The sequence below is a fragment of the Sus scrofa genome, chromosome 1, assembly GCF_000003025.6.
Source record: "Sus scrofa isolate TJ Tabasco breed Duroc chromosome 1, Sscrofa11.1, whole genome shotgun sequence".
Taxonomy (NCBI): Eukaryota; Metazoa; Chordata; class Mammalia; order Artiodactyla; family Suidae; genus Sus; species Sus scrofa.
In genome coordinates this window covers 5,380,991-5,406,183 of record NC_010443.5, presented here as the reverse complement: position 1 = coordinate 5,406,183, position 25,193 = coordinate 5,380,991, and the positions used below count along the sequence as shown (strand labels likewise).

General features: G+C 35.9%; 1 protein-coding gene across 1 annotated transcript in view; it reads left to right on the top strand.

The window, feature by feature from the left end:
• PACRG (parkin coregulated) overlaps window positions 1-25,193 on the top strand; it is a 500,573-nt gene that overhangs the window by 59,075 nt on the left and 416,305 nt on the right. The window contains exon 2 of the mRNA XM_021071855.1: window positions 9,678-9,812. Within this exon, the coding sequence (XP_020927514.1) occupies window positions 9,678-9,812 (135 nt within the window). The remainder of the gene's footprint in view (window positions 1-9,677; window positions 9,813-25,193) is intronic.

Sequence of the window (25,193 nt, the reverse complement as noted above, 5' to 3'; positions counted from 1 at the left end):
GCCTCCGGGGCAGGATAGCTCCCCAAGAGTATATTTGTTTTTACTTTCATCTTCCTTATTCATTCCTCAATTCACTGTAGTCTGGCTTCCATTCCCTCATGCCACTATAGATGTTTAATTTTCGGAGGTCTTCCAGTCTTCTTAATTCTCCTCCTTGTATCATTAAAACAAAATAAAACAAAGCAAAACTTCTCCACATTCACTAATTTCTGTAATACCATCCCTACCCCATTTGTGTGTGTGTGTGTGTGTGTGTGTGTGTGTCTTCTTTTCTTTTGAAGGCCTTACCCGCGGCATATGGAGGTTCCCAGGCTAGGGGTTGAATTAGAGCTGTAGCTGCCAGCCTACACCACAGCCACAGCAACGCCAGATCTGAACCATGTCTGTGACCTATACCACACCTTACAGCAATGCCAGATGCTTAACCCACTGAGCGAGACCAGGGATTGAACCTGCCACCTCATGGTTCCTAGTCAGATTCGTTTCCACTGCACCACAATGGGAACGCCCCTCCCCCATTTACTTGCCACCATTCTTAATGTCCTTCCTAGTCTCCTGTAGAATCCACTTACTATTTTTTAAATTATTTCTAAAAATTTTTATTGGAACATAGATGCTTAAAGTGTTGTATTAGTTTCAGGTGTACAGCAAAGTGAATCATTTATGCATATACATACATGCATTCTTTTTCAGATGAAATCCACTTATTAAATCTCCAGGTAATGTCTTCAGTTCCCAGCGTTTTGCTCACTCTATACTTGCCCCTTGGGAAATATTGCCAATTTCCCATGGATTTAACCCAACCACTTGCTAATAGACAAACTTTGTTAGCATCCTAGACATCCCTAATAATCTCCATTCAAACTGTTCCAGGGGTCTAATGGCCACGTCTATTTCGTCCTCCAGGCATTTCAACCATAAAGTAAAGGAAAACATAATCCCAACAGGGTCAAATATGGCTCGTTAAGAAAGGTTTCTTTGTGATGCATCATGAAGGTTATTAGTAATTTCAGGAGAAAAAGAAGGAGGATAAAAAGAAGTAAAGGAGTGAGAGGGAATAACATGTTTATTGGACAACAAAATCATGAAGACCAAAGAGCAGAGAGTATCTGAGAACTGCCAGTGTTTGGGTATAATTTATGTCTGGGCACCTGTAAAGGAATGACTGGGACGATCTTGACAGTCAGCTTGCAAATGTCTTTGAGTAGCATGTCAATGGGAGATCATTTATGGATTTTAAGTAGATGAGCGATATGACTTAATTAGTCAATTAAAATATTCATTGTGCAACTGACAGAAGAATGATCTAAGTAAGGCAAAGCCAGAGGCAAAAGAGCAAGTAAAGAGAAAGAAACTTTCCTATAAAAATTTTAAAATATTTGAATGCTAAATAAGTAAACATAGAAAACAAAGATGATTAAGATTTTTGTTGTAAATGCAAACATGGTTAATATATTTTAATATAAAAAGCTCAACAAATTGATTTTAATACAGAAAAGACATGAACATATAGTCACAAATGTATTTTATTGCATTTATGCTAAAATGAACAAATGTTTATCCTCATTTGTTAAACATAGTAAATTAAATTGAACAGTATGAAGGTGTTACAGAATGAGTGTTTGTATCCCTCCAAATTTATATGTTGGGGGTTTCCCGAACCCCTAAGGTGATGGTATTCAGAGGTAACAGGGTTTATAGAGCGTGGATCTCCATGGTGGGGTTAGTAAGGATTTTTGTTGTTGTTTGTTTTTAGGGCCACACCTGGGCATGTGGAAGTTCCTGGGCTAGTTGTCCAATCACAAACACAGCAATGCCATACCTGCGACCTACACCATAGCTCATAGCTCGTGGCAACACCAGATCCTTATCCCGCTGAGCAAGGCCAGGGATCAAACATGCATCCTCATGGATACTAGTCGGGGTCTTAACCTGCTCATCCACAATGGGAACTCTGGGATTAGTGCTTTTATAAGAAGAGGAAAGAAACCCAGAGATGGCATGCGCTCTCTGCCTGTGAGGATCCAGCGAGAAGGTAGCAATCTGCAAGCTAGGAAGGGGGCTCTATCCTGAACTTTCCCTGCTGGCACCCTGATCTCAGATGTCCAGCCTCTGGAACTGAGAAAATGAAATTTCTTATTTTAAGTCATCCAGCCTATGGTATTCCGTTGTAGCAGCCCAAGCAGACTAAAACAGAAGACCTGTTCTCCTGTTTAATTAGCAAAGAATTTTATCAAGAATCATAAAAAAATAAATTTCGACCTCATATTGAAAACTCTGTCTGAAGGTAATAACATAAAATGTAGAAAGTGTGATATGCCTGCGACGTTCATAATAATGTAATTATGAAAGGCACAAAAAGAGTATAAACGCCAAATATAATTGTGAATAGTTGGTGGAATATTGCTTAGCCACAAAAGATGAAGTTTTGATATCAATAATAATAATATCAAAATATATTACATTAAGTGAAAAAGTGCACCAAATGGAAAGGGACATAAAAATGAAAAAATGGTATTTGAATATATGTTTTAGAAAAAAGTCTAGAGGGAAAACACAAACTTATTAATAGGTGATAGAATAGTAAGTGATTTAATAAGATTTCCCACCATTCTGTTATTATTTATGTAACTAAAACAGATTGATTATTTGCATCTTTGTAGTGGGAAGCCTGTCTTACCTCTGCCTCTAAATCTCTTCCTTCAATTAGTCAGGTGTTCTAGTCATTCCCCTTTTGATTTTTCCCAAACCCAACCCTCTAGTACAGGGACTGAGGACAAGTGCTATAGCGATAGAGGGACTGGGAGTCAAGCCTCTTACCTACTGCTTACTACTTCTGTGATTTCTCCCGGGTGTTGAACTTATCTAAGCTTTGATTTCCTTGTCTGTAAAATTATTTTACACGGGTTTAATTGAAAACTTAAGCCAATAATATCTGCAAACAATGCATGCAGTTTTAGGGAGTTTTATTATCATTCTTGGTACCACCGTCATTTAGGGCCTCTGCCATCTTATGCTTGGACCACTCCAGTAAAATCCAGATTGATCATCTTGACTCCACATTCTCCTGACTCTAGGCCATCCTGTTAGACCTCAGGGGAAAAGCTCCCTAAAATAGGTTACCTACATCACTTGGAAGTTTTCTCTGCCACTCACTGTTACCGTAGGGCCTGACTTTAAGGACTCCATAGTATGTCCCTCTCTCTATATATAGAATAGTTATTAAAATATATATATTGTATCATATAAGGTAGCTGTTATCTTTCTTGGCTCTTATAAAAACATTACTATCGTAGTGTTTTGTTATATTGTTAAATCGTTGTGTTGTTAAAGCTTCTTATAAAAAGTTTATTTGGTAATATAATCTCACTTTTGTCAATGTTGAGGTGCCCTACCTACTATTACAACCAGATCTGTTAATTGTTAATCTTTGCAAAGTATTTTTCTGGTTATTTGGTAAACTTAGCTATTGAAAAATGTGCTGATGTACTAAAAGTTATGACGACAAATAGGACAGACACTAAATGACAATACTCCTTACTCAGAAATACAGGCTGATGACAACAAATTTACCAGTCCTGGGCCAGCATTCCAACGTCTGAGTAGCCTGGAGACAATACAACTCTGGTCTACCAGCTGCTTAACCACAGTGATTTCATGAATCTGAATTTCATATTGAAATATTTACTAATGAAATTAGGAAATTAATGTCTTTGCATTTTATTATCTCAGTGTTGGTGTATTGGCTAAATGGACCAATTAGAATAATATAAATTCCTTACCTGAAGTAAAAGTCTCTCTCTCTCTCTCTCTTTTTTTTTAGCAGTTTCAATTTATGCTAAAAAAATAAATCTACTGAAAAGGAAGCTTTCAAACCATATAGTTTCTTTATGTAATGAAGAGTTTTAGAGAGACTTAACTTCATTCCTACTAATTAGTATTAGTTTTGTGACCACATGCCAGAGACTGTGATCTAAGTCCTAAATCCATTACAGCACATTCAATAAATGTAGGCACATAAAGTATTCTGTCATCTGTAGTCACTTCAAAGCGCATTCAATATCTTGGTTCCCAAGTGCATTAGATTTTATTAAAAGCATTCTGCTGCAACATCCATTCTTCCTAATTGGTTTACGGATAGCCCCCACCATTTGGGCGAATCCTAATTGCATTTTCCCACAAATCTAATTTGATTTATGGTTCCTATGCTCTATATTATTTATAATAAATCGGGATAAAATTCTTAAGACATTAAATAAAATTTACAGTAGTTCTTCTTGTACAAATATGAGACTTACATAAGGATTCTTAACAGTATTTTTTGCTTGTTTTTAAAGTTGTTTAGTTCAGCTATATCCATCTGTGCGATTTCCAGTAATATCTTTATTATCTTTTCAGAAATGAATTATATTTCACTTGATTTTTTCATGTACAGATTTTTAGAATTAGTTGGAATATATTATGTATGGAATATTAAAAATGGTATGTCCTTCTGTAAGATTTAAGTGGGAATATATGTATTTGGAACAGAAAAAATAATTGTCTAGGGACATAGTGATGGGGCATCTGCATAAAATTAGGTAATGCCCCGTTGCACTAACAAGTTTTGTAATTTAGTCAGTTTTACAAATTGTAACTTTTGAGATTCTAAGAGTTAGTTTGGAATGGATTTATAGCAGAACTGAAAAAGTATGCTGTTTAAAAATAAGTAAATGACAGAAATGTAAAAAAAAAAACCAGAGGATAACGGTTACTCGAGAAGATTTCCTCACTGTTGAGTTATTATATATTAGCATGACCAATTTTTGTAAAAATAAGTAAAGACTTCCATGGAACTGTAGGTATAGAATCATTTCTGTAAAGAGTTCAGGTAAGGTTCTTGGAGGAAAGAGGAAGTATAAGCTACCTACCACAATTTATGAAAAGCTTTCTAATCATCTTAGAAATATTTTCATTATTTGAAAAATTTGGACGATTCGAATTTTGAGTTCAGTATCATAGATATTGGAGTATATTTAGAATAAGACAAAAGAGGAAAGAGAAATTGATTTTAACATAAATAACAAAGAAAAGGGGAAAGATGGATAATCTCAAATTTTAGGTCAATTAAACAAATGAAGGGCTTGCTGTCAATGGCATAAATAATAACTTGGCATCTAGAAAAACTGAAAAGGATAGTTACCAGATGATGAGTAGACAGAAGGTCAAAATAATGGTTGTAGCTCAATTTTTTAAACTAGAAACTGTCTTTGATCGCCAATTGAAAGAGAAAAGAGGTCCTTAACCCCCACAGTGTCAGTGGGAAGACACAAGGGAAGCTTAGCTTCCACCCCAGCCAGCAGTAACAAGGTCTTCCCCTTCCCGTGGGGTGCATCAGAGGATGCCTCATGGAGGGACAGGCATTCACCACTGCCCCGTGGTGATGAGGCCACCTCATCTGTGTTGTCAGAGTGAGGGATGAAATGAGGCACCACCACCCTTTCCTCTCAGGGAGCTGACAGTGGAGGTCAGTGATGCCGAAACTCCCAGCTTCACCAAGGATTAATGGGGAGCTCCCTCCGCACTGTTCAGTTGAGGCCAGGTGAGGCACCAGGACTTCTGCCCCAACCTCTTTGCACTCCCCCCACCTCATTTCTGCTAGAGATATGTCAGAATAAACCAGCTGAAACATAAGGTTTAAGATCTGGTGTCTCATAATACACTAATTTCCAAGATTCAATTTAAAAAAAAATCAGCTGTCACATCAAGAATCAGGAAGATTGTAAAGCAAACACAAAAAGATAGTCAGATGTCACCACCCCCCATTCCTGGCAAATAGCATTCCACTTTCTTTTTTTATTATTATTTATTTATTTATTTATTTCGTCTTTCTGTCTTTTCCAGGGCCGCACCTGTGGCACACGGAGGTTCCCAGGCTAGGGGTCTCATCGGAGCTGTAGCCTCCGGCCTATGCCACAGCTAGATCTGAGCTGCGTCTGCGACTTACACCACAGCTCATGGCAAGCCAGATCCTTAACCCACTGAGCGAGGCCAGGGATTGAACCTGTAACCTCATGGTTCCTAGTTGGATTTGTTTCTACTGTGCCACGACAGGAACTCCCCACTTTCTTTTTGTATGAGTTCACAAAAAATAAGGTCACACAGTATTTGTCTTTCTCTGACTTATTGCACTTAGCATAATGTTCTTAAGGTTCATCCATGTTGTTCCAAATGGCAGGACTTCCTTCTTTTTTATGGTTGAATAATATACCGTTATATATTTTTTACCCATTAAGTATTAATTTTTCAGAAACATAAAAAACGAGGCATCTGTTGACCAGTTATCAATACTGTGGAATAATACACACATATGCATTATTGCACTATAATTTTCTATAACTACCTATGCATGCTGGCCACATTTTCTTTCTTTAGTTCATGTTCTAACACTTTTTGAGGGGTGTTAAAATGGTGACATGATGGTAGAGAGTAATTTTTTTAATGTAATTTCTTGGCAAAACAAAAAATTGTCAATTCTTTATTAGTTCCCAAAAGTGTGATTCAGAATTTATTGCTCCCTGACTTGCAGAAGTCCAGGAATGAATCTCTGCAAGTTTCCATTATGCTAATATTGTCGAGTATGTTCTCCTTTATGTATAGCACCCATTTCAGAGCTCTGCACCAAGTCGCTGCCGTACACATATGGTTATTTAACAATTGAGTGCATTTGGCTGAAAACAGTGGCTGATAATTCTAATACCAGAGCAAATTTCAAATATTCAAAAAGTAAGTGGGAAAACCTGCTTTCCCACTTCCCAGGGTCATCTCAGGGTCATACATATGTAATTGTATGCTGGGAATAATGTGCTATGTAGTGAAAAACATTTTAAACTCTAATAAGCACCTTTGTATTACCTCACTCTTCACTTCCACTTCAGCATTTAATTATCTTAGTAAGACATTTCTTAATATCCACTCAGTCTGTAACACCAGCCTTTGTGTGTGCTTCAGATAAAATATATTTGTCATTATCTAATACACTTGTTGTATTGGACATAGTTTACATATACTTTGCTAAAATTAAAATTTTTCATACAGGTATTAAAAATCAACACTGAATGACAAAATATTAAGATAAGTAAATTATTTGCTTTCTTGTCTATATTAAGAATTAAAGTAATTATGCTTTTATTAAAATAACGAATATTTACCTTTTTTTTACAAGCAGGTAAAGATAATCACAGATTATATGTAAACAGGGTACTATAATTTTCTAAAAAAATTCTCTAGTCACTTTAATTCTATAACCTAATGAATTGGTTCATATGTAAATAATGCAGATTTAAAAGTTGTATTCAATGTGAGTAACACAACGTGAAATATTTCTTCTTTGATAAAAATGAATATTCAGCAGATGAAAGACTTGTATGTAATTTCTTCTAATGTTTCTTTCTCATAAATTAATGTTATCATATGTATACTATACACACTTGGTAGACCAATATTTTTCTTTTTAAATTCTCTCATTTCTCATTACTTAATTTGATATCTTATTTTTATGGTTTTGTTGTTAATAATTCATTACATGAGAATATATCCTACCATTTTAAAAAAGAATTTTGTAAAAGAGATTTTATTTGAAGGTTTTCTCTACATTCATATTTAGTATCTTTTTTCAAGCTTTTTATTTTTCTTTTTTAGTTGATTTGCAGTGTTCTCTCAGTTTATGCTGTACCACAATGTGACCCAGTTGTACATACATATACATTATTTTTCTCACATTATCCTCCAGCGCATTGCATCCCTGTGCTACACAGCAGGATCTCACTGCTTAACCACTCCAAATGCAATAGTTTGTATCTACTAAGCCCAAACCCCCAGTCCATCTAACTCCCTCTGCTCCCCCTTGGAAACCAGAAGTCTGTTCTCCAAGTCCTTGAGTTTGTTTGTTTTCTGTAGATAGGTTCATTTGTGCCATATATTAGATTCCAGATATAAGTGATATCATATGATATCTGTCTTTCTGACTTAGTATGAGAGTCTCTATTCCATCCATGTTGCTGCCAATGGCATTAATTTGTTCTTTTCTAGGGCTGAATGGTATTCCATTGTGTATGTATACTACATCTTCTTAATACATTCATCTGTCAATGGATATTTAGGTTGTTTCCATGTCTTGGCTATTGGAATAGTGCTTCAGTGAATATATGGGTGCACATATCTTTTTCAGTGAAAGTTTTGTCCGGATATATGCCCAGGAGTGGGATTGCTGGGTCATATGATAGTTGTATATTTAGTTTTCTGAGGAACTTCCATACTGTTTTCCACCATGGTTGCACCAATTTACATTCCCACCAACAATGTAGGAGGGTTCCCTTTTCTCCACACCCTCTCCAGCATTTGTTATTTGTCACCTTGTTAATGATGGCCATTCTGACACATGTGAAGTGGTTCCTCATTATAGTTTTGATTTGCATGTCTACAATAATCAGTGATGTTGAGCATTTTTTCATGTGCCTGTTGGCCGTCTGTATATCTTTTTTTTTTTTTTTTTTGGTCTTTTTGTCTTTTGTCTTTTTTGTTGTTGTTGTTGTTGTTGTTGTTGCTATTTCTTGGGCCGCTCCCACGGCATATGGAGGTTCCCAGGCTAGGGGTTGAATCGGAGCTGTAGCCACCGGCCCACGCCAGAACCACAGCAACGCGGGATCCGAGCCGCGTCTGCAACCTACACCACAGCTCACGGCAACGCCGGATCACTAACCCACTGAGCAAGGGCAGGGACCGAACCGCAACCTCATGGTTCCTAGTCGGATTCGTTAACCACCGCGCCACGACGGGAACTCCTGTATATCTTTTTTAGAGAAATATCTGTTCAGGTCTTCTGCCCATTTTCAATTGGGTTATTGGCTTTTTTGCTGTTGAGTTGTATAAGTTGTTTGTATGTTTTAGAGATTAAGCCCTTGTAAGTTGTATCATTTGAAACTATTTTTTTCCCATTCCGTAGTTTGTCTTTTTGGTTTTTTATGTTTATGGTTTCCTTTGCTCTGCAAAATCTTGTCAGTTTGATTGGATCCCATCGATTTATTTTTGCTCTTATTTCTGTTTCCTTGGGAGACTGATCTAGAAAATATTTGTAGGGTTGATGTCAGAGAATGTTTTGCTTATGTTCTCTTCTAGGAGTTACTTAATTTTATATCTTATTTTTGTTTTGTCGTTAATATTCATTGCATAGGAATATATGCTACCATCTTATTTATATAGAAAGACTTAAAGGAGTTATTTTAAATTTATTTCTTCAATGTTGCACAAAGTATCTCAGACTTGAGATTAGAATTTGCATTTATTTGGAATCTTAAATGTTTTAATATGCTTAGCTTAGTTGCTTCTATTAAAATGTTTTCCGTATACTAGTTCTGGCTTTTCTTTCTTATGAAGTGATATTTTTAAAGTGACATTCTCTAGGAATGCTTTGTAAAGTAGCTTGAAATAAAGTAAATCCTTAGTAGTGACTATGAAATAATTTTCTTCTCCAAATGTTTGTATTATTGAGATTTCTGTTGTTCATTTTTAGGATAATTTGGTGTGTCTTCCAGAACATTTTGCACAAAATGTAACTTTAAAGAAAACCAAAGTCCTTTCAGTACACATTTTTCAATGTTTTAAAACCAAATTCCTATTTTTCTTTTTTTTTTTTGAAGGTGAGAGGCCCACCAACTGCAGGAGCATTTAAAGAAAGACCAACCAAGCCTACAGCATTTCGAAAATTTTATGAACGAGGAGACTTCCCAATTGCCCTTGAACATGATTCGAAAGGAAACAAAATAGCGTGGAAGGTAAGTCAGGGCACAGCTGGGAGAACCAGCTGTGCTTGCTATAGATGTGACATCTCCCAATGCCAAACAAACTTGGCTGATAAATAAATAAGCTGGAGTGATTTCTCGGCGAATGGAGAAGAAGGTGAATAAGCTCTTAGAGAAAGCCCCCTTGTGTCAGCCGTCCACCTTGACTAACAATTAAATTATAGCCTGCAAAAAAGAAAATGACAGAGTTGCTTTGCCTTAGAGAATTGCCTGCTGCCCAATTCATCTCTATTTTTATGAGAACCTGGCATCCCCGCCTGTTTCAGGCAGTCTATCAAATGATGGAACTGGTGGCTGGTTACAGAGAACACCAGCCATTTATCTCCCCCAAATTTCACCTTCCTGCAGGACACTTCCAAATGGAAGCTTTAATTACCTAAATGGATAGGTCAGGATTGTCTGCTCCCTGGAAATGCAGAGTGGAATACAAAAGAAGGCCAGCTCTCACTGCTGCCCCCTCCTCTCTGTCTGCAGTGCGTGTCAGCCAGCGCAGTGGCTGTCATACTTGCCCTGTTAGAGGCTGACCTCCGCGGCTGAAACCATTACAGCACCGACATTTTTCTGACAAAAGGTTAATTGGCTTCAAAATAAATGTATTGCCTAATGACTCCATTCTAATGTGTCTGTGTTTCTTTCGAAAAGGCTCACTGATGTTATTTGTAAAAACTTGCCAATCTCTTAACTGGAGAAGGCTTTTACATTTAATTTGAAAAATGAATGCTGATCTCTAACCAGCTTCTATTTAATTGTTTTTGTTATCAAGGACTTTGCTTGGGGTGATATTTATCAGCTAAAAGGGCCTCTCTGCCTAAAGACAGAAAAGCGGTTGTACACGCGTGAATATCACATCAGGTTAGGGAACATAAACGGTTTTTGCCAAATATCATTTTAAATTTAGCAGTTGACCCATTTAATGAAGAAGTCCTACAGCAGTGTCTGAAGGTGAACATCAGAATTGTTGTCATTAGTTGCAAATAAGTTTATGTTAAAAAATAAAAATGATCCAAGTGAAGGATTCATCGAAGTCAGTAGTTTAGAAAGATTCATTAAATTTAGCCTTTTCCTTCCTTTATGAAAAAACTAAAATAATTGTTTGCATTGTTTCTACTATGTCTTTAAATGTTTTCATATAATTGTCAGACATTCCTAAGTCTTGAGCAGTCCACGTGATATCCAGTTATTGAATTTAGGATTATTACAAATTATTTGACAAGAGAAATCTGAAAGTCACCTTATTACTAAATTCCGTCATAATAACTTTAGGAGCATGAAGGACATTATTATTTTGCTTTTAATTCTCTCTACTAAAATTTGAATTTGTTCTGTGAAAATGGGCATAATGATGAGAAAAATGTATAGCAAATATAACTAATTTAGATATTTTAGGCTTAACATTTTAGTCTTAAAACCTTGAATTTGGGGGTTTGCTTATATTTGATCAGTTACATGGATTTTGTGTTTATTTGTCTATGTACCAATTCATATAAGATAATATTGTAGAGGTTCTTAAGAATTTCATTCCTTTTTAGGAAAAGAATATGCCATCTTTCTTTATAAAAAGTGAGTGGATTTTGGTGTTTAATGTAATTATAGCACATAAAAATTGTATCAATAAAAAGAATTCATAATTTTTTTACCTATTCAGATAATCTTATGAGTATCTTTTTAAAGTTTCAAGAGACTAGAAAAAATTCATATTGAAAATAGTAAAAATATGGAATGAATCACTTGCTTTATCTTTGATAACCCAATAGTCAAAAGGGATATAAACTGCTTTTCTTTTTTATAGCTATATTAATTCTTTTAAGCTACTATTGACTTTTGTACTGATTCAGCAACTAAAAAGTCAGAATAAAGAGGGAGCAATTTATTCACTGCCACTGGTAGGCTAATAGCATACATTTAAAGAAGCATCTTATCCTGTAACCCGTAGACTTCTATCTTTTAAAGCTTTGCCAACCATATTTCAATTGTACTGCTGTAGTGTTGAAGATAAAACATTAAAATTATTAAGCACAGGCTTGCAAACAGTCTCTCAATATATTCATATTTATTCCCTGGTGCATGTCCTGTGGGGAAAGTCTGATACTTGGTGAGACCAGGAGGCCTTCTTTTAGGATGTCACTTCTAAGGAAGGGGCCTTGAATGTTGAAAAAAGCAGGGCTCCCCATCCATGTACCTGGCAAAAAGCAAAGTAACCAAACACCCCCAAATCCTGCATTGTATTTCCGTGTGTGTGGACAGAGTGCACGGGGCCTGGTCAAGCACACCTCTCATCTCATGCCATAGCTTGCCCCTTGCTGAAGGCTCTTTGGTAGCCATGATTCCCAGGAAAATACCTGTCCCCTCTCCACGCTGCCTGTGACATTCCTGGGACTCCAAGGGCAGTGACGAGTACCTGAAATGGTGTGTGTAATTAAGTAGCAAGGAGATCCGTTTCCTTTATCAAAATTTCCAGAGGCCTGATTGAAAGACCAAAGAGTCACTGCCCTGAACCCTGATGAAGGTCTTCCCTGCATCTCGGGCTCATTCCAGCCTGTCAAGTTGCTGAGAGAAGATCCCTGCCCACGACCTCATGCTCCCCCTGTACTTGTTCTGGATTAGCCGACCCAACCATGGCCATATTGGAATCATTCTAGAAATAATAAAGGCACTCTAATACCGAATACATGACTTACTAAAGTCAGAGCATAGAAGGAAGAGTTAGAAAGAGGTCAACATCTTTGCCAGTTTAGGTTTTTCAGCCCGCTACCTGAACTACCATCATAGGTCAGGGCACATGAAATGGTCATGTGTTCCACATGCCAAAATAACAGGACAGACCCAGTGCCATGATCCGTGTGTATCCACGTGGTAGCACTAAAGATCCGAGCACTCATGCGACTTTGTGCATATGTGCCGGCCAGTGCATTACCAGCAGCCGTATGTGGCCATTACGCACTTGAAATGTCCCCAGCGAAGCTGAGAAACCAAATTTTATTTTAATTAATTTTAATATAGGTAGCCACATGGTTACCGTATTAGACAGTGCTGCTCTAGATAAAGAGAATGGCCGTCAAAAATAAATGCCTGAAACTGCTAGGCAGATAAAAGACTAATATCTATGTGAGAATTATTATTAAAATGAAAATAAGATTGATATATATATATGTTTGTCATGATGATCATATATTCCTTGGTAAATATAAAAAACGTTTTACAGAATGTTTTTAGTAAAATTTTCTATATGCTTGTTGGTGGCAAGTTAATGATCTATGAAAGATGAATGGATCTAATCTAAATTGTGAAATCTACCAAGCAAGCTCTACCTACTTTTACATTTATTTTTAAATGTGCATTTTCTAAATATAGCTAAAGAACTCTTGATTACCAGTGGTTGACTCCATTACAAAGCGTACTAATTGCTTTAAATGTTTAATATTTTTTTTGACTCTACTAACATTCAGGAAACATGACTTTATTCTGTTGCTAATATCTTCATATCCAGAGTACAGGCAACAGAAGAATTAACCCCTCTAAGTAAGTTACAAAGCAGATAATCAGCATGAATAGTAGATATTTAAAAATTGTATTAGTTTCTACCCCTTAAATTTCCACTGTTCAATCTCCTGTACTTTTGTGATATAAGATACATTTATGAGCATAGTGTGGGGTGCGGTGCACTGTACCCAGAGGACATTCTGCAGACAAAAAAAATCATACGAACTTGCAAAATATTCAGCATGTTTTCTCCACTTCTGCTGCTTAAAGGAGGGGTGAAGCAAGGCCTAAGTGTAGAAGGTGGTTCTTTGGTGGAGAGGAGCTTTCAATTCACACCAAAGCCAAGGCTCCAAGCAGGAGTCATGGGGAATATGAAATCGTGGGAGGTTACCCTGCTTTTCTGTGAACTGTCCTCTCTCCTTTGCAGCCAGGCATTCTCCACCCAGCAGTTTAAGACAGCAGTCAGGTCTCCTCAGGTGTCCTCCTCTCTCTCCTCCCACTGCTCACTCTTCTCCCCCTCCTTCCCTATGCGCCTTCCTGCTCCCTCCCCCAACCCTCCTCCTGCCTCTCTCCTCTCCCTCCTCACCATCTTTCTCTCCTTCCTCCCCTTCCCCCCCTTTTCCTTCCTCTTTCCTCCTCCTTCCTCCTTTTCCTCTAAGTGTTTGTTTCCTCCTAGAATCCATGTCCCCCCACCCCCTGTTTTCCCAGGAGAAGAAGCCAGAAGTCCATTCTAATTCTTTATTTTGGACAGGAGTCTGAAATAATTTCAAGTAGTCGCTCTTGAATTTGGTTATAGCACTTATTACTTACACACATAATAAGGAGCAAAATATGTACCATTGGTGCATTATAAAATTTAGTTTTATTATAAATTCTAAGACACTTTTAAAATTGTGTAAGAATATTCTAGTATTCAACATACACATTGGGAGAAAGAGTTGGAGTAAAGTATAAAAGTCACATTGGATTTTTAAAATATTTATGGTATTATAAACTGTTTCACTTATTCTGATGCCATAAGATGAAAATAGCTACAACTGCACTAAGGTGTCTCTAAATGTCTTTACTTTATAGACATTTTGATGTAGTAGATGTCAGTAGAAACCACCTTACTCCATCTGTCCATGACGCCATATGCTTTGTGACAGAATGTGACATGCACTGGGCTGCGCTAAGAGAGTATTGTTTTCCACTAAATTTCAAACGAACATGCTTAAGGATCTTCCAGTATTAGAAAGGTTTGAGTAAGAAACAGACATTAACTGTCTAGCCAAATCAGGATAGAATACAAAGCCTATTACAGATGTGACTGAAAATCACAAACCTTCAAATTGTCTCAAAAAGGGAAAAGCTCAAAATGGGCTTGTGCTTTGCCTCAACCCCTCATCTTTCAGCACTTGTAACCCCTCCTTTGACAATGCCGAGGTGGCATTGTCCCGAGTAGCACTGCTGTCTGGGCATTTCTGCGTTCTTGCTTTCTTAACCTTAATTTGATATGTTAATGATCTTTGGTTGCCAGTTATATTGAAATGAAATCAATAAAGCCAGAGCCACGTGCCCACGATGCACACAGGCAGATACAGGTGATCGTGGACTGTAGGCAGCTCTCCTCACGGCCCAAAAATATCTCCCTCCCTGGCCTCTTGGAGATGTATGCAAGTTCACCACTCAAGGGCACTTCCCCTGAGGTTACTGTTACTAATTATTCAATCACGTGTTGATTAAACCTTGGGTCACAGACCTTTGTTTTTTGATTAGAACATTAATTCACATATTAACATTAGTTAGGTCACTAAACACGTACTTTTGTTTCTTTTTAACCAGTGAGTTTTACATATATTTATTTATATATTTATATCCCACTTTAATGCTGCAGTATTTTAAGCTGTTTTACAAAGAACTGTAAAATACAGTAATTTAGCCTATAATAGGAAAGATGAGAATGAAAAGCAGATAGGAAGCTGCCATGGAGCCAATATGAAGGTTAATAAAATGACGTATCCTAAGGACTTCTGAGACTGAGACGTTGTATATCCCTAGCTTGTTCACTCCTTTATCCCAGTGCAGTGCTTGGAACAGTGTCTGGCACAGAGCTAGTGTCCTGTGCTGTGTGTTGAATGAATGTAAAATACCCCAGGACTGGTTACCTGCATATTTTCTTTCTCTAGACACTGTTTTCGTGACTGTGCTTCTCACTCTCCAGGCCTTCCTCTCCTCTTCTGTGATGACCATGTACTGAATGATTCGTGTGTGCCCCCTGCCCTTTCTTTAAATTTAAATTTTTTTGGAGTATAGTTGACTTACAATGCTGTGTTGGTTTCAGGTGTGCAGCAAAGTGAATCAGTTTTACATATACATATATCCATTCCTTTCCAAATTCTTCCCCCATATGGGTTATTACTCAGTATTGAGTAGAGTTTCCTGTGCTATAGAGTAGGTGCTTGTTACTTATCTATTTTATATGTAATACTGTATGTGTTTTCATCCCAATCTCCTAATTTATCCCTCCCCCCATTGTTTCCCTTTGCTCACCAGAAGTTTGGTTTCAAAATCTTTAAGTCTGTTTCTGTTTTGTGAATAAGTTCTTGGTATCATTTTTTATTAGATTCCATGTAATCTACATATGATACTTGCCTTTTTCTGACTTACCTCACTCACACGATAATTTCTAGGTCCCTAGGTCTTCCAGGCCCTTTTTAATTGGGAGGTTTAGGAAAGTTTGTTTCATAATTACTAAAAATAACTATGTTTTGAGATGTTCACGAATACTTCAAAGGACAAACATTGATTAGAAATTAGCCATAGAAACCTAGTCTTCTGGTAGCAAATTAGCAAATTAGCACCAGCAAGTTAATTTGAGTGCACAGCCCAGAGTTATATGCAATCGTTTCTGTAGGTTGAACTTTTACCTTGAAAATGTTTGGGTTATATGCAATGCTTTCCCAATGACTATTGATTTCTTAAATTTCAAAACGACAAGTTTATTTTTCTTTCTAAATGACTAAAAATGTATGTCCAGTCTGAACATCCAAGAAAAAAAATGCTCTACTTAAGTTAATTGGATGACTAAATTTGTTTTAAAATCTTCTGCTGATGGTGGCTGGTCAATACCGTCAATTCTGTGTCAACCCCTTAGTCGCCTAACACTCATAGGTGATTATTTTAGAATTTCTTCTCCAGGATGTTCTCCTTTCCTTTCTTTTTTTTTTTTTTTTAAGTTCTTGGAGGCATTGGTATTCATGAACTATAAAAAGCTCTGTCAATGTGACTGTTTTCATTGACATAACTGATAATTTCCTACTAGGAAAAACATTTATTGAATATAATTATTATTAAAATGTGCACTAATTTTCTTACAATTAAAATCAGCCCCAAACCATGATAGCTCATTATCTGTAAATACTACTGCATTTTAAAGTAAGTCACACTGTGATATGATACCTGATCCATTAACCCTAAATATATTGTTCTCAAAATTCTGCAATTTTGATTTGTAATTTAGTTTTCTGATGTCTTCAATTTCTTAGTGTTTCAATTTCTTAAGGATTCATTACCCCCTCAGAAAAAATTGATACTGATTTTTGAAATCTTGTAAGCAAATGTATTTTGAGTTGAATGATTTGTTTTACATGGAGAAAAGTGAGTGTATTCTTGGAATTGCCATGGGCTTCTGTTCCTTTTGATAACTGCCAAAGGCTTAGTTTGGATAACAGGCCTTAGTAGAATTTGTAAGGCAAATTTTACAAGAGAAGTGACAATTTACCTGATTTTTGTACAAGAAGGCTGCCACACTTCCACTATTAATTCCTCTGTGATTAATTAATAGGCAGAGCTTATTCTAGAAGTCTTGAAAAAAAAGAATCCTCTGGCAATTAATGTGCTGTTCTGTGTTTTTTGGAAGAGGGGACGGCATATACAATTAATGCCATTCTTTTATTTGATGTAAATTGCTATGTCTTAAAAGTGTACAGAATGAAAATACAGCCATGTATCAGAAATAACTTTAATTTAAATTGGTTAGATGACCTCCGAAAGCTAGATGAAAGATTTTCTGCTGAATGGGCTGGTGCTCCCTGCTGCCTATATAATTTATGTGAGAAATTAGTGCGAATGGTTCACTTTTATGGAGCAGAGCTGCTTGTAGCAAGCCTGCAGAAACAATTTTCCCCCAAGCCTCCATCTGTTCTTCAAACTAGGGCATATGCCATCTCATCGAGCTTGAAAGTCAACTAATTTATAACTCCTGGAAAGTGCATAGATTGAAAAGAAAGGTCGACCGCTGCTATGTGACAGGGATTTGGTAGGCATCGTCTAAAGACAATTCCCATTACTAGGGGCCCAAGGGAAACAAGCAGGGCCATAAGTTTCAGATCTCAGTGGACTGACATCTAGAAGAAAAACAAATCACTCCTGCTTTTCCAGTTACACAACCCCCGCTGTTGAAAAGTAGGAGTGGTCTTGGTAGAGCAAGCATCCCATAGCTAAGATGCCCTTTCGCTATCCTGTGAAGAGGTGGGACTGCTGCCCCCCGCCCAGTGCCCAGTGATAAATGTTGCCACCTCAGAAATGTCGGAACTGTGGTCTTTAAATTAAAAATGTGTATTGCTGCTTTTCAGAAAGTTTTGTTTGGGGACACATATCGGACTTTGATGATTTTTCTGTATCTGCCTGGAGGGCAAAGTTCAAGTTCTGTTCCAATTAGTAATTTAATGAGTAATCCCCTCTCTTGTCTTATTACTTGTCACATATCCCCTCTTTTTATTGAAGTACTTTTGAAATCAAAAATTCTTTGACAGATGACAAATAGAATCAGATTGATGGTATGATAGTAAAAAAAAAAATCAGTGTTTGATGTTTTTATTTAGAGTTGTCAGTATCTTTCTATATGTGAAGCTTCTAGATACTCAGTAAATTTTCAACCCTTTGCAATTATTTTAAAGATTTTCCTTCTCTTTTAGGTAAAATCTAAATATTGTATTAATGAATAATCATGTTAATTCTAATACATATTTGAAGCAGTAATTTTAGGAAATTATATTTTACCTTTATCAAAAGAGGATTATCCCTTTTTTGAAAGTTCTATGCAAAAATTAATGCTAGTGTAATAATCACATGAACACATGCAAAAAATGGAAATTTTTATCCTCATTATTGGTTAAAGTTTTATTCTCAACATGAAATGCATGTTTATTTTATGCATTTTTATGCATATGCAATATGCATCTTTATTTTATGAAATAAAAGAATATGGAGAAGGAGAAGGAATAAATCAATCATCTTTCTGTCATTTATCAAATGTAACTGTTATCATTTTGGAAGGATTTGTCTTATCTTTCTTTTCCTTAGTCGAGATCATAGTATTTACAATACTTTGTAGACAAATGTGTCACTCACTATATGGTATATGAAAATTATATGCACTTAGATTTTTCTGACTTTTTTTCTAGTTTAGAAGTAAAAGGTGATTATTTTAGAAAATTTTGAAATTGGATGAAATATATACATAACTTTAATTCCTAGATAACCATTTTTACTATATTGCTTTAGTTCAGTCTGTCTTCTACATGTATGTTTTTACTTTGTTAAAATTGTGTTTCATATAATGATTTTTTAATTTTTAATTTTTTTTGTCTTTTGTCTTTGTAGGGCCACACCTGCGGCATATGGAGGTTCCCAAGCTAGGGGTCGAATCGGAGCTCCAACTGCCAGCCTACGGCACAGCCACAGTAACATGGGATCCAAGCCGTGTCTGCGACCTACACCACAGCTCACGGCAATGCCGGATCCTTAAACCACTGAGTGAGGCCAGTGATCCAGTGATCCAACCCGCAACCTCATGGTTACTAGTCATGTTGTTAACCACTGAGCCACAACGGGAATTCCCATATGGTTATTTTTAAGGAACCCAGAGGAACATTCTAGGACCTGTTTAGGAGAGGAGATTTGTAATGGACATGATGGCCACAGGATCATTAGTAATGAACAGTTTTCTCGAATTTAACAACAGTAACAACAAAAAATTCAACCATGATTTAATGTGCATTTTAAAGTTTCCAGTGGTCAAAGCCTTTGGAAAAAACATGTGCCAATATGTGCCTCTGTGTGGCTTTGCTTTGGCAAGGTACGTATGACTTTTCCTTAAGCAATTCTTAAGCTACCAGGCCAACCACATAAGTGAATCTGCCATTGTGGCATGTTAGTCTGTTTTTTGGAGAATAGCAACAGATATTAAGAAGAAGCTTTATTAAAAGTGAAACACATTTCTTGCTAGAGGAAAAATTGTAAAAATGGACAAAGATAGTTGACAGAATCATTATGAAACTAGTCTCTGCCTTTGATCTAAGACATCCCTTACAGGAAAAAATCCTGAAGAATTTCCAAGATTGGGTTCCAATTTGAATAAGGGAAAGCATAAAACCTTCAGGTCATAAATTCTTTCTTGAGTTCTTATTTAAGTTCATCTCTTTCTGTTCATGTATATGTTTAGGGAATTTTATAAGAAACAAATACAAGAATTGAATACTTCCGAATTCTTGAATACCTTGAAAATACAATTTTTCACATTCATACATGCAACACATTTGATTCAAATTACATTCTTAAATTATAACTGTTTCCCTCCAAACCTGAAGACTGTGATATCATTGTAGTCTAACATATGATTGCTGAGAACTTAAGGCCAGTCTGATTTTTATCCCTTTGATCTGTTTTGTTTTCTTGTTTGTTTTTTTTATTTGACAGTCTGGGTAAGTGAACTATTTGTGTACAATTAGAAGTTGCTTCCATATTTTTTTTTGTTTTTATTGAGTCTTTCTTTAATATAGTAAGCTTATTTTGTCTGCTTCCTTGAATCTTCTCAAGTGAGGAGAGTTTTCCATAATGTCATGGATTTTTTTTTTGTTATAACTTTTAAATTCTTTCTTAGAAAAAATATCATGCATAGACTGTAAACTTATATTGTTCCTGTCATTTCTATAATTGTCTCCCTCAATATTTTTATCTCTTTATTCATTTGTTTAAAAATTTCTAGGAGAGCTTTCTTATATTTTCTATTTTCTTTAGTATCACTTTGTCCACTACTACCTCAAGTTCAAGTTTTACTTCTTCCGCTATAGTTAATTTTGCAAATCTTTATAAAGATTTTGCTCATTCATTAACTCATATCATTGTACACTCTGGCTTAAAAATTTTGTATAAATGTTTGTCTTAGAAAATGTTCTGATTTTTTCATCTGTATTTTGTAATCCAGATAGCCAAAAATAAAAATATGAATCAACCATGATCCCACAACCATGCGGTAGCTTCTATTAAATTTTTAGTGTTAGCTTTTCAGACCCTTTTTTCTCTCACATGCAATCTATGTATGCATGAACATTTTATAAAACATATTACTCATACTTCCTAACTTTTTTCGAGTAATTACAGGTCATAACTTGAATATGCTATTTTAAAATCATTTTGGGAAGTTCTGGAGTGGCAGTCCATAATTTAACCAATTTCTTATTTTTGGATAATAATGTTTTCTTTAAGTATAATGTTTTCTTCAATACTTTGATAATATAAGCAATAGTATTATTAGCACCACTGTACATTTTGTATATATTATGCTTGCAAATATGTCCAATTATCCTATAATGGTAAAAATCTCATTTTTAAGTCTTTGTCTATTTTCATCATATTAATTTCTGCTCTTCTTTCATAAAGATTTGGCTTCTTAAATCCTTGACCATGCTTATTTCTAAAAATCACTGACTACTAAAGTAGCGAATTTAAAAGGGGCTTTTTCAACATCTAAGTCTGCAAGATGATATTGTTTCCTCTTTTGTGCATGATATTTATAGAACCTGTATATTACTGTTTATTTATTTCTAATTTTACCTAAATCTAGAATTTGTGCTTGCCAAGACTTAGAACTTGTGTTCGTGCGTGACCTCATTCATTCTTTGCTTGGGGACTGAGCTGTCCTTAACAGGTCTGTTTAGGTGGACTGCCAAGCTCCCAGCCCATCCCTAGTGTCCGGTATGAACGTGCTTCAGCTAGTCCGTTCTGCTATTATAAAAAGAAATTTTCTGTGACTTCTGATATTGACATAGAGGTAGTAGGCAGATACCTACAATCTCAGAAATGCACATGTACTCAGCTGTGTTTTTCTCTGCTCTTTCCAGTGTAAGGTAGCATTTTGCTTGTGGGCACACCCCTTTCCAGGATGCAATGCAGTGTGCCCCCAGGGTTTCTGTCCCTACTCCTTGTTCAGTTGTTTTCTGAAAGTTGGCTATGAATTGGTGTGGATGTGATATTTACAGAGAATGGAAAGGTCGCACTTTGTCTCACCAAGCAAGTACTTCACAGCAGTGGGATAGTGGTCTAGTCCACACCCACCCCCGCCCCCAACAGAGTTTGTTCCAGACCTTATGCTTCTGAGGGGGGCAGAAAGTATAGGAGGGATTAAAAACAAAACAAACAAACAAACAAAAAAAAACAAACCAAAAAACCCCAAACCAAAACAAAAAAACAAAACATCTGTCAAATTTAGGGTGGGTGCCTCTGGTTCCAAAATGTGAGTTGACAGTGAATTGTGGTTTTTCAATCCAGTTCCATCGACCTCTTCATTTGTACAAATTCTTTATTTCTACCTGTGCATTCACTGACGCTTTGGCTTTTCTTCCTACTTGTCTATTAATTATTATATAAACAAGTAGTAAATTTTGCCTCTAAAAGGACTTTGAGGTGATCAATCCACATACCTATTTATCTAAGAAGTATGGCAATCCCAAATAGCAGTGAGACACCACTGACTCCAAAATTCTACACTGCATTTTAAAACAAATACTGTTATTCATATTTTTACCTAGGTGTGAATTTTGAAGCTTTATCCTGTTTGGGACTCAATCTGATTTAAATTTGAAAACTATAGCATCAATATTATATACCAATTGGACTTACTCACTTTAACCTTCATATCTCTTAGTTGTTTTTTCTTATTTCCTATCTCTTTGATCTGTTGTGTTTCATTCTATGTGGTTTCTTCAAATCTCTCTTCCAATTTAATATTTCACTTTCTTCAGCTAGGTTTAATCTACTGCTTAACTTGTGTGTAAATTATTATTTAATTCGGTTTCAGTGAACACCAGTTTTAAAGTTTATTTTTGTTTCTTAAAAAGATCTGCCTGTTTTTTTCATTTCTCCTTTTTTGCCTTATAGTTTCTCTTCCTGTCTTTGTTGAGTTGTATATTTTAGATATATTCATTTAAAGTTTCTCTCACGTTCATCTACTATCTCTTTTTCTAGGAGTGTGTGTATTTGAATGTGCCACTTTCTCTTATTCTCAGCATTTTAGTTCCTCAAGTGCTTTGATATTTCAACTGAGAGCCTCCCTTTTGTGAAAAGAATTTTCCTTGGGACTCCCTCTTGCCCTGGGAAGTGTGTTTTCAAGTGTGTTCTCCACAGGTGCAAGTTCTGAACTAGTTTCTCTGTGATCAGACTCCTCATTTCTTCACCAGGCTACTGTCCACCATTTAAGATGTGTTTCGTTTATGAGAGCCTCATATTTGCCTTTCTGACTTTTGAGAATGGCCATGTATTTTGTAGTCTTTCATTCAGCATTTATAGCTTTTTTTTTTTTTGTCATATTGATCAGAGGTTTTTCTATAGGATTATTTTTCTCAATTAACCTAGTGTCTTGTCTTGGATAAGAGAAAGAGCTATCTTAAGATGCAATCTTTTTCCATTGTCAGACCAAAGCTAAAATTTTCTCACTTAAAAAAAGACAGTTCCCATCATGGCTCAGTGGAAACGAGTCTGACTAACATCCATGAGGACACAGGTTCAACCTCTGGCTTCGCTCATGGGTTGAGGATTCAGCGTTGCCATGAGCTGTGGTTTAGGTCGCAGATATGCCTCGCATCTGGCGTTGCTGTGGCTGTGGAGTAGGCCAGCAGCTACAGCCTGGGAACTTCCATATGCCGCAGGTGCCGCCCTAAAAAACAAAAAAAGAAAAAAAAGTCATTTAAAAAAAAAAAAAGATGAGATGAAATACTCTTTGTATTTCTCATGGAAGTCTTTTTATGTAAACAGTTACCAGCTAATTTATATTGCATGATTTAACATGTGTGCACATAATCACACACAGACAAGTATTAAATCTGTTTTGAAGGTAGTAAAATTCGGGGTTGGAAAAATCACAGGATAAAGAATTATAAAGATTTTGTATCAGCCCAAATTCTCATATTGTATATATTGTTTGTGTATACATGTGTATTTGTGTTTATATAGATGTCTTGTTTCTATTTCAATATTGGAGCTAAGGTTTAAATTTTCATTCTGTTAAATTTAACCAGTAAATTAAAGTGAGTGGGATGACACTAGGGAGACCTGTATCTCTCATCATTTATATCTGGTAATACTGAATCTCTTGAGAAACATTAACCTATCAACTAAAAAACATTTTTAAATGTTTTCCATGTGCAGTAAGTTGTATAAAATTTTACTAAACATAATTATTTTTTGAAATATCAAGCTATAACATTATATTGAAGAGATTTAGTTTTTTATAAATCATCCTTCCCAGAAAGAATTACTTTAGATTTGCTTCTATTTTTGAAGAATTGCTTGGGTAATAAAGTATTTGTATATGCACAAAATAAACTGCTCTTTTATGTACATTTTAATTTTTTCTTTGTATTTTTAAAAATGTAGTACCACAAGCTCTAGTGTACTAGACTGGTAATATTAAAACCACAAGTCAAAAAATAGAAAAGTTAAGATTTTTATAATTCTGTTTGGGAATCTTTAGCCTTCTCTGCCTATGTTGGTTATAATTTTAACACTTCATTATTGTAACTTATTGTATTTAATAAACTAACAATTGGGACTAGCTTCAAATCTCAAGCAGCAACTTAGCAGATGGTTCATTTCATGAAGGCGAAATGTAGACTCTCCTGATTGTTTCTGTATCATTGGGGGAATGCTCTGGTTCATTGCAATGCTACCAGTCATATTTTTTCCAGTCACAAATGTTAGAATTTAGGTCAGTTTGCAGAAATAATGACCTCAATACCCAATGAATACATGCTCTACAGAATATACTATTATTGTACAAATGGTTTTTGTTAAGAAATTTTTCATGTTATTAAGGTAAAACATCACTATTTGGCATCTTAAACCTTGGTTTTCCCATCATTTTCTGCTGTGTACTTTATATATCAGCAATCTTTGCTCTTGTGGATTCCCAAATATGGCATCTTGTTTCTTGCTTCTTAACCCTCATTTTGGTTTAGTAACCCCCTCTGGGAAACTAGGGCATCCTATTACTAGTCTCAAAGCTGAGAAACATGGAAATCTGGTTCTGTGTCCCCCATTAGATGGCAGATTTAGATAGGATGGAGGCAGTACGTTATTTAACTTTCACCTACCATAGCCCCAATATATCATGAATAAATATTTTAAAGTTGATGTTTCAAATAATTTATTAAAATATTATATTTTTACATTTGACACATTTTATTTGTTTAATACAACAGCAATTAGAATTTTCATTACCCATTTGCTCAAGAGCCAAGAGTTAGGATGGTTACCTTAGGCATATTTTAAATTTTATTTTCAAAAGGTTTTTTTTCTTTTTCTTTTCTTTTTTTTTTATGGCCACAGCTGTGGCCTATGCCACAGCCACAGCAAACCAGATCCAAGCCACATCTAAGACCTGTGCTGCAGTTTGCAGCAACATTGGATCCTTGATCCACTGAGCAAGGCCAGGTATCAAACCCACATCCTCACAGAGACATCAGGTCTTTAACCCACCGAGCCACAATGGGAACTTCCAAAAATCTTTTGATAGCTGTTTATTTTTATATTTCCTTGTAGAATGTGGTTTCTAGT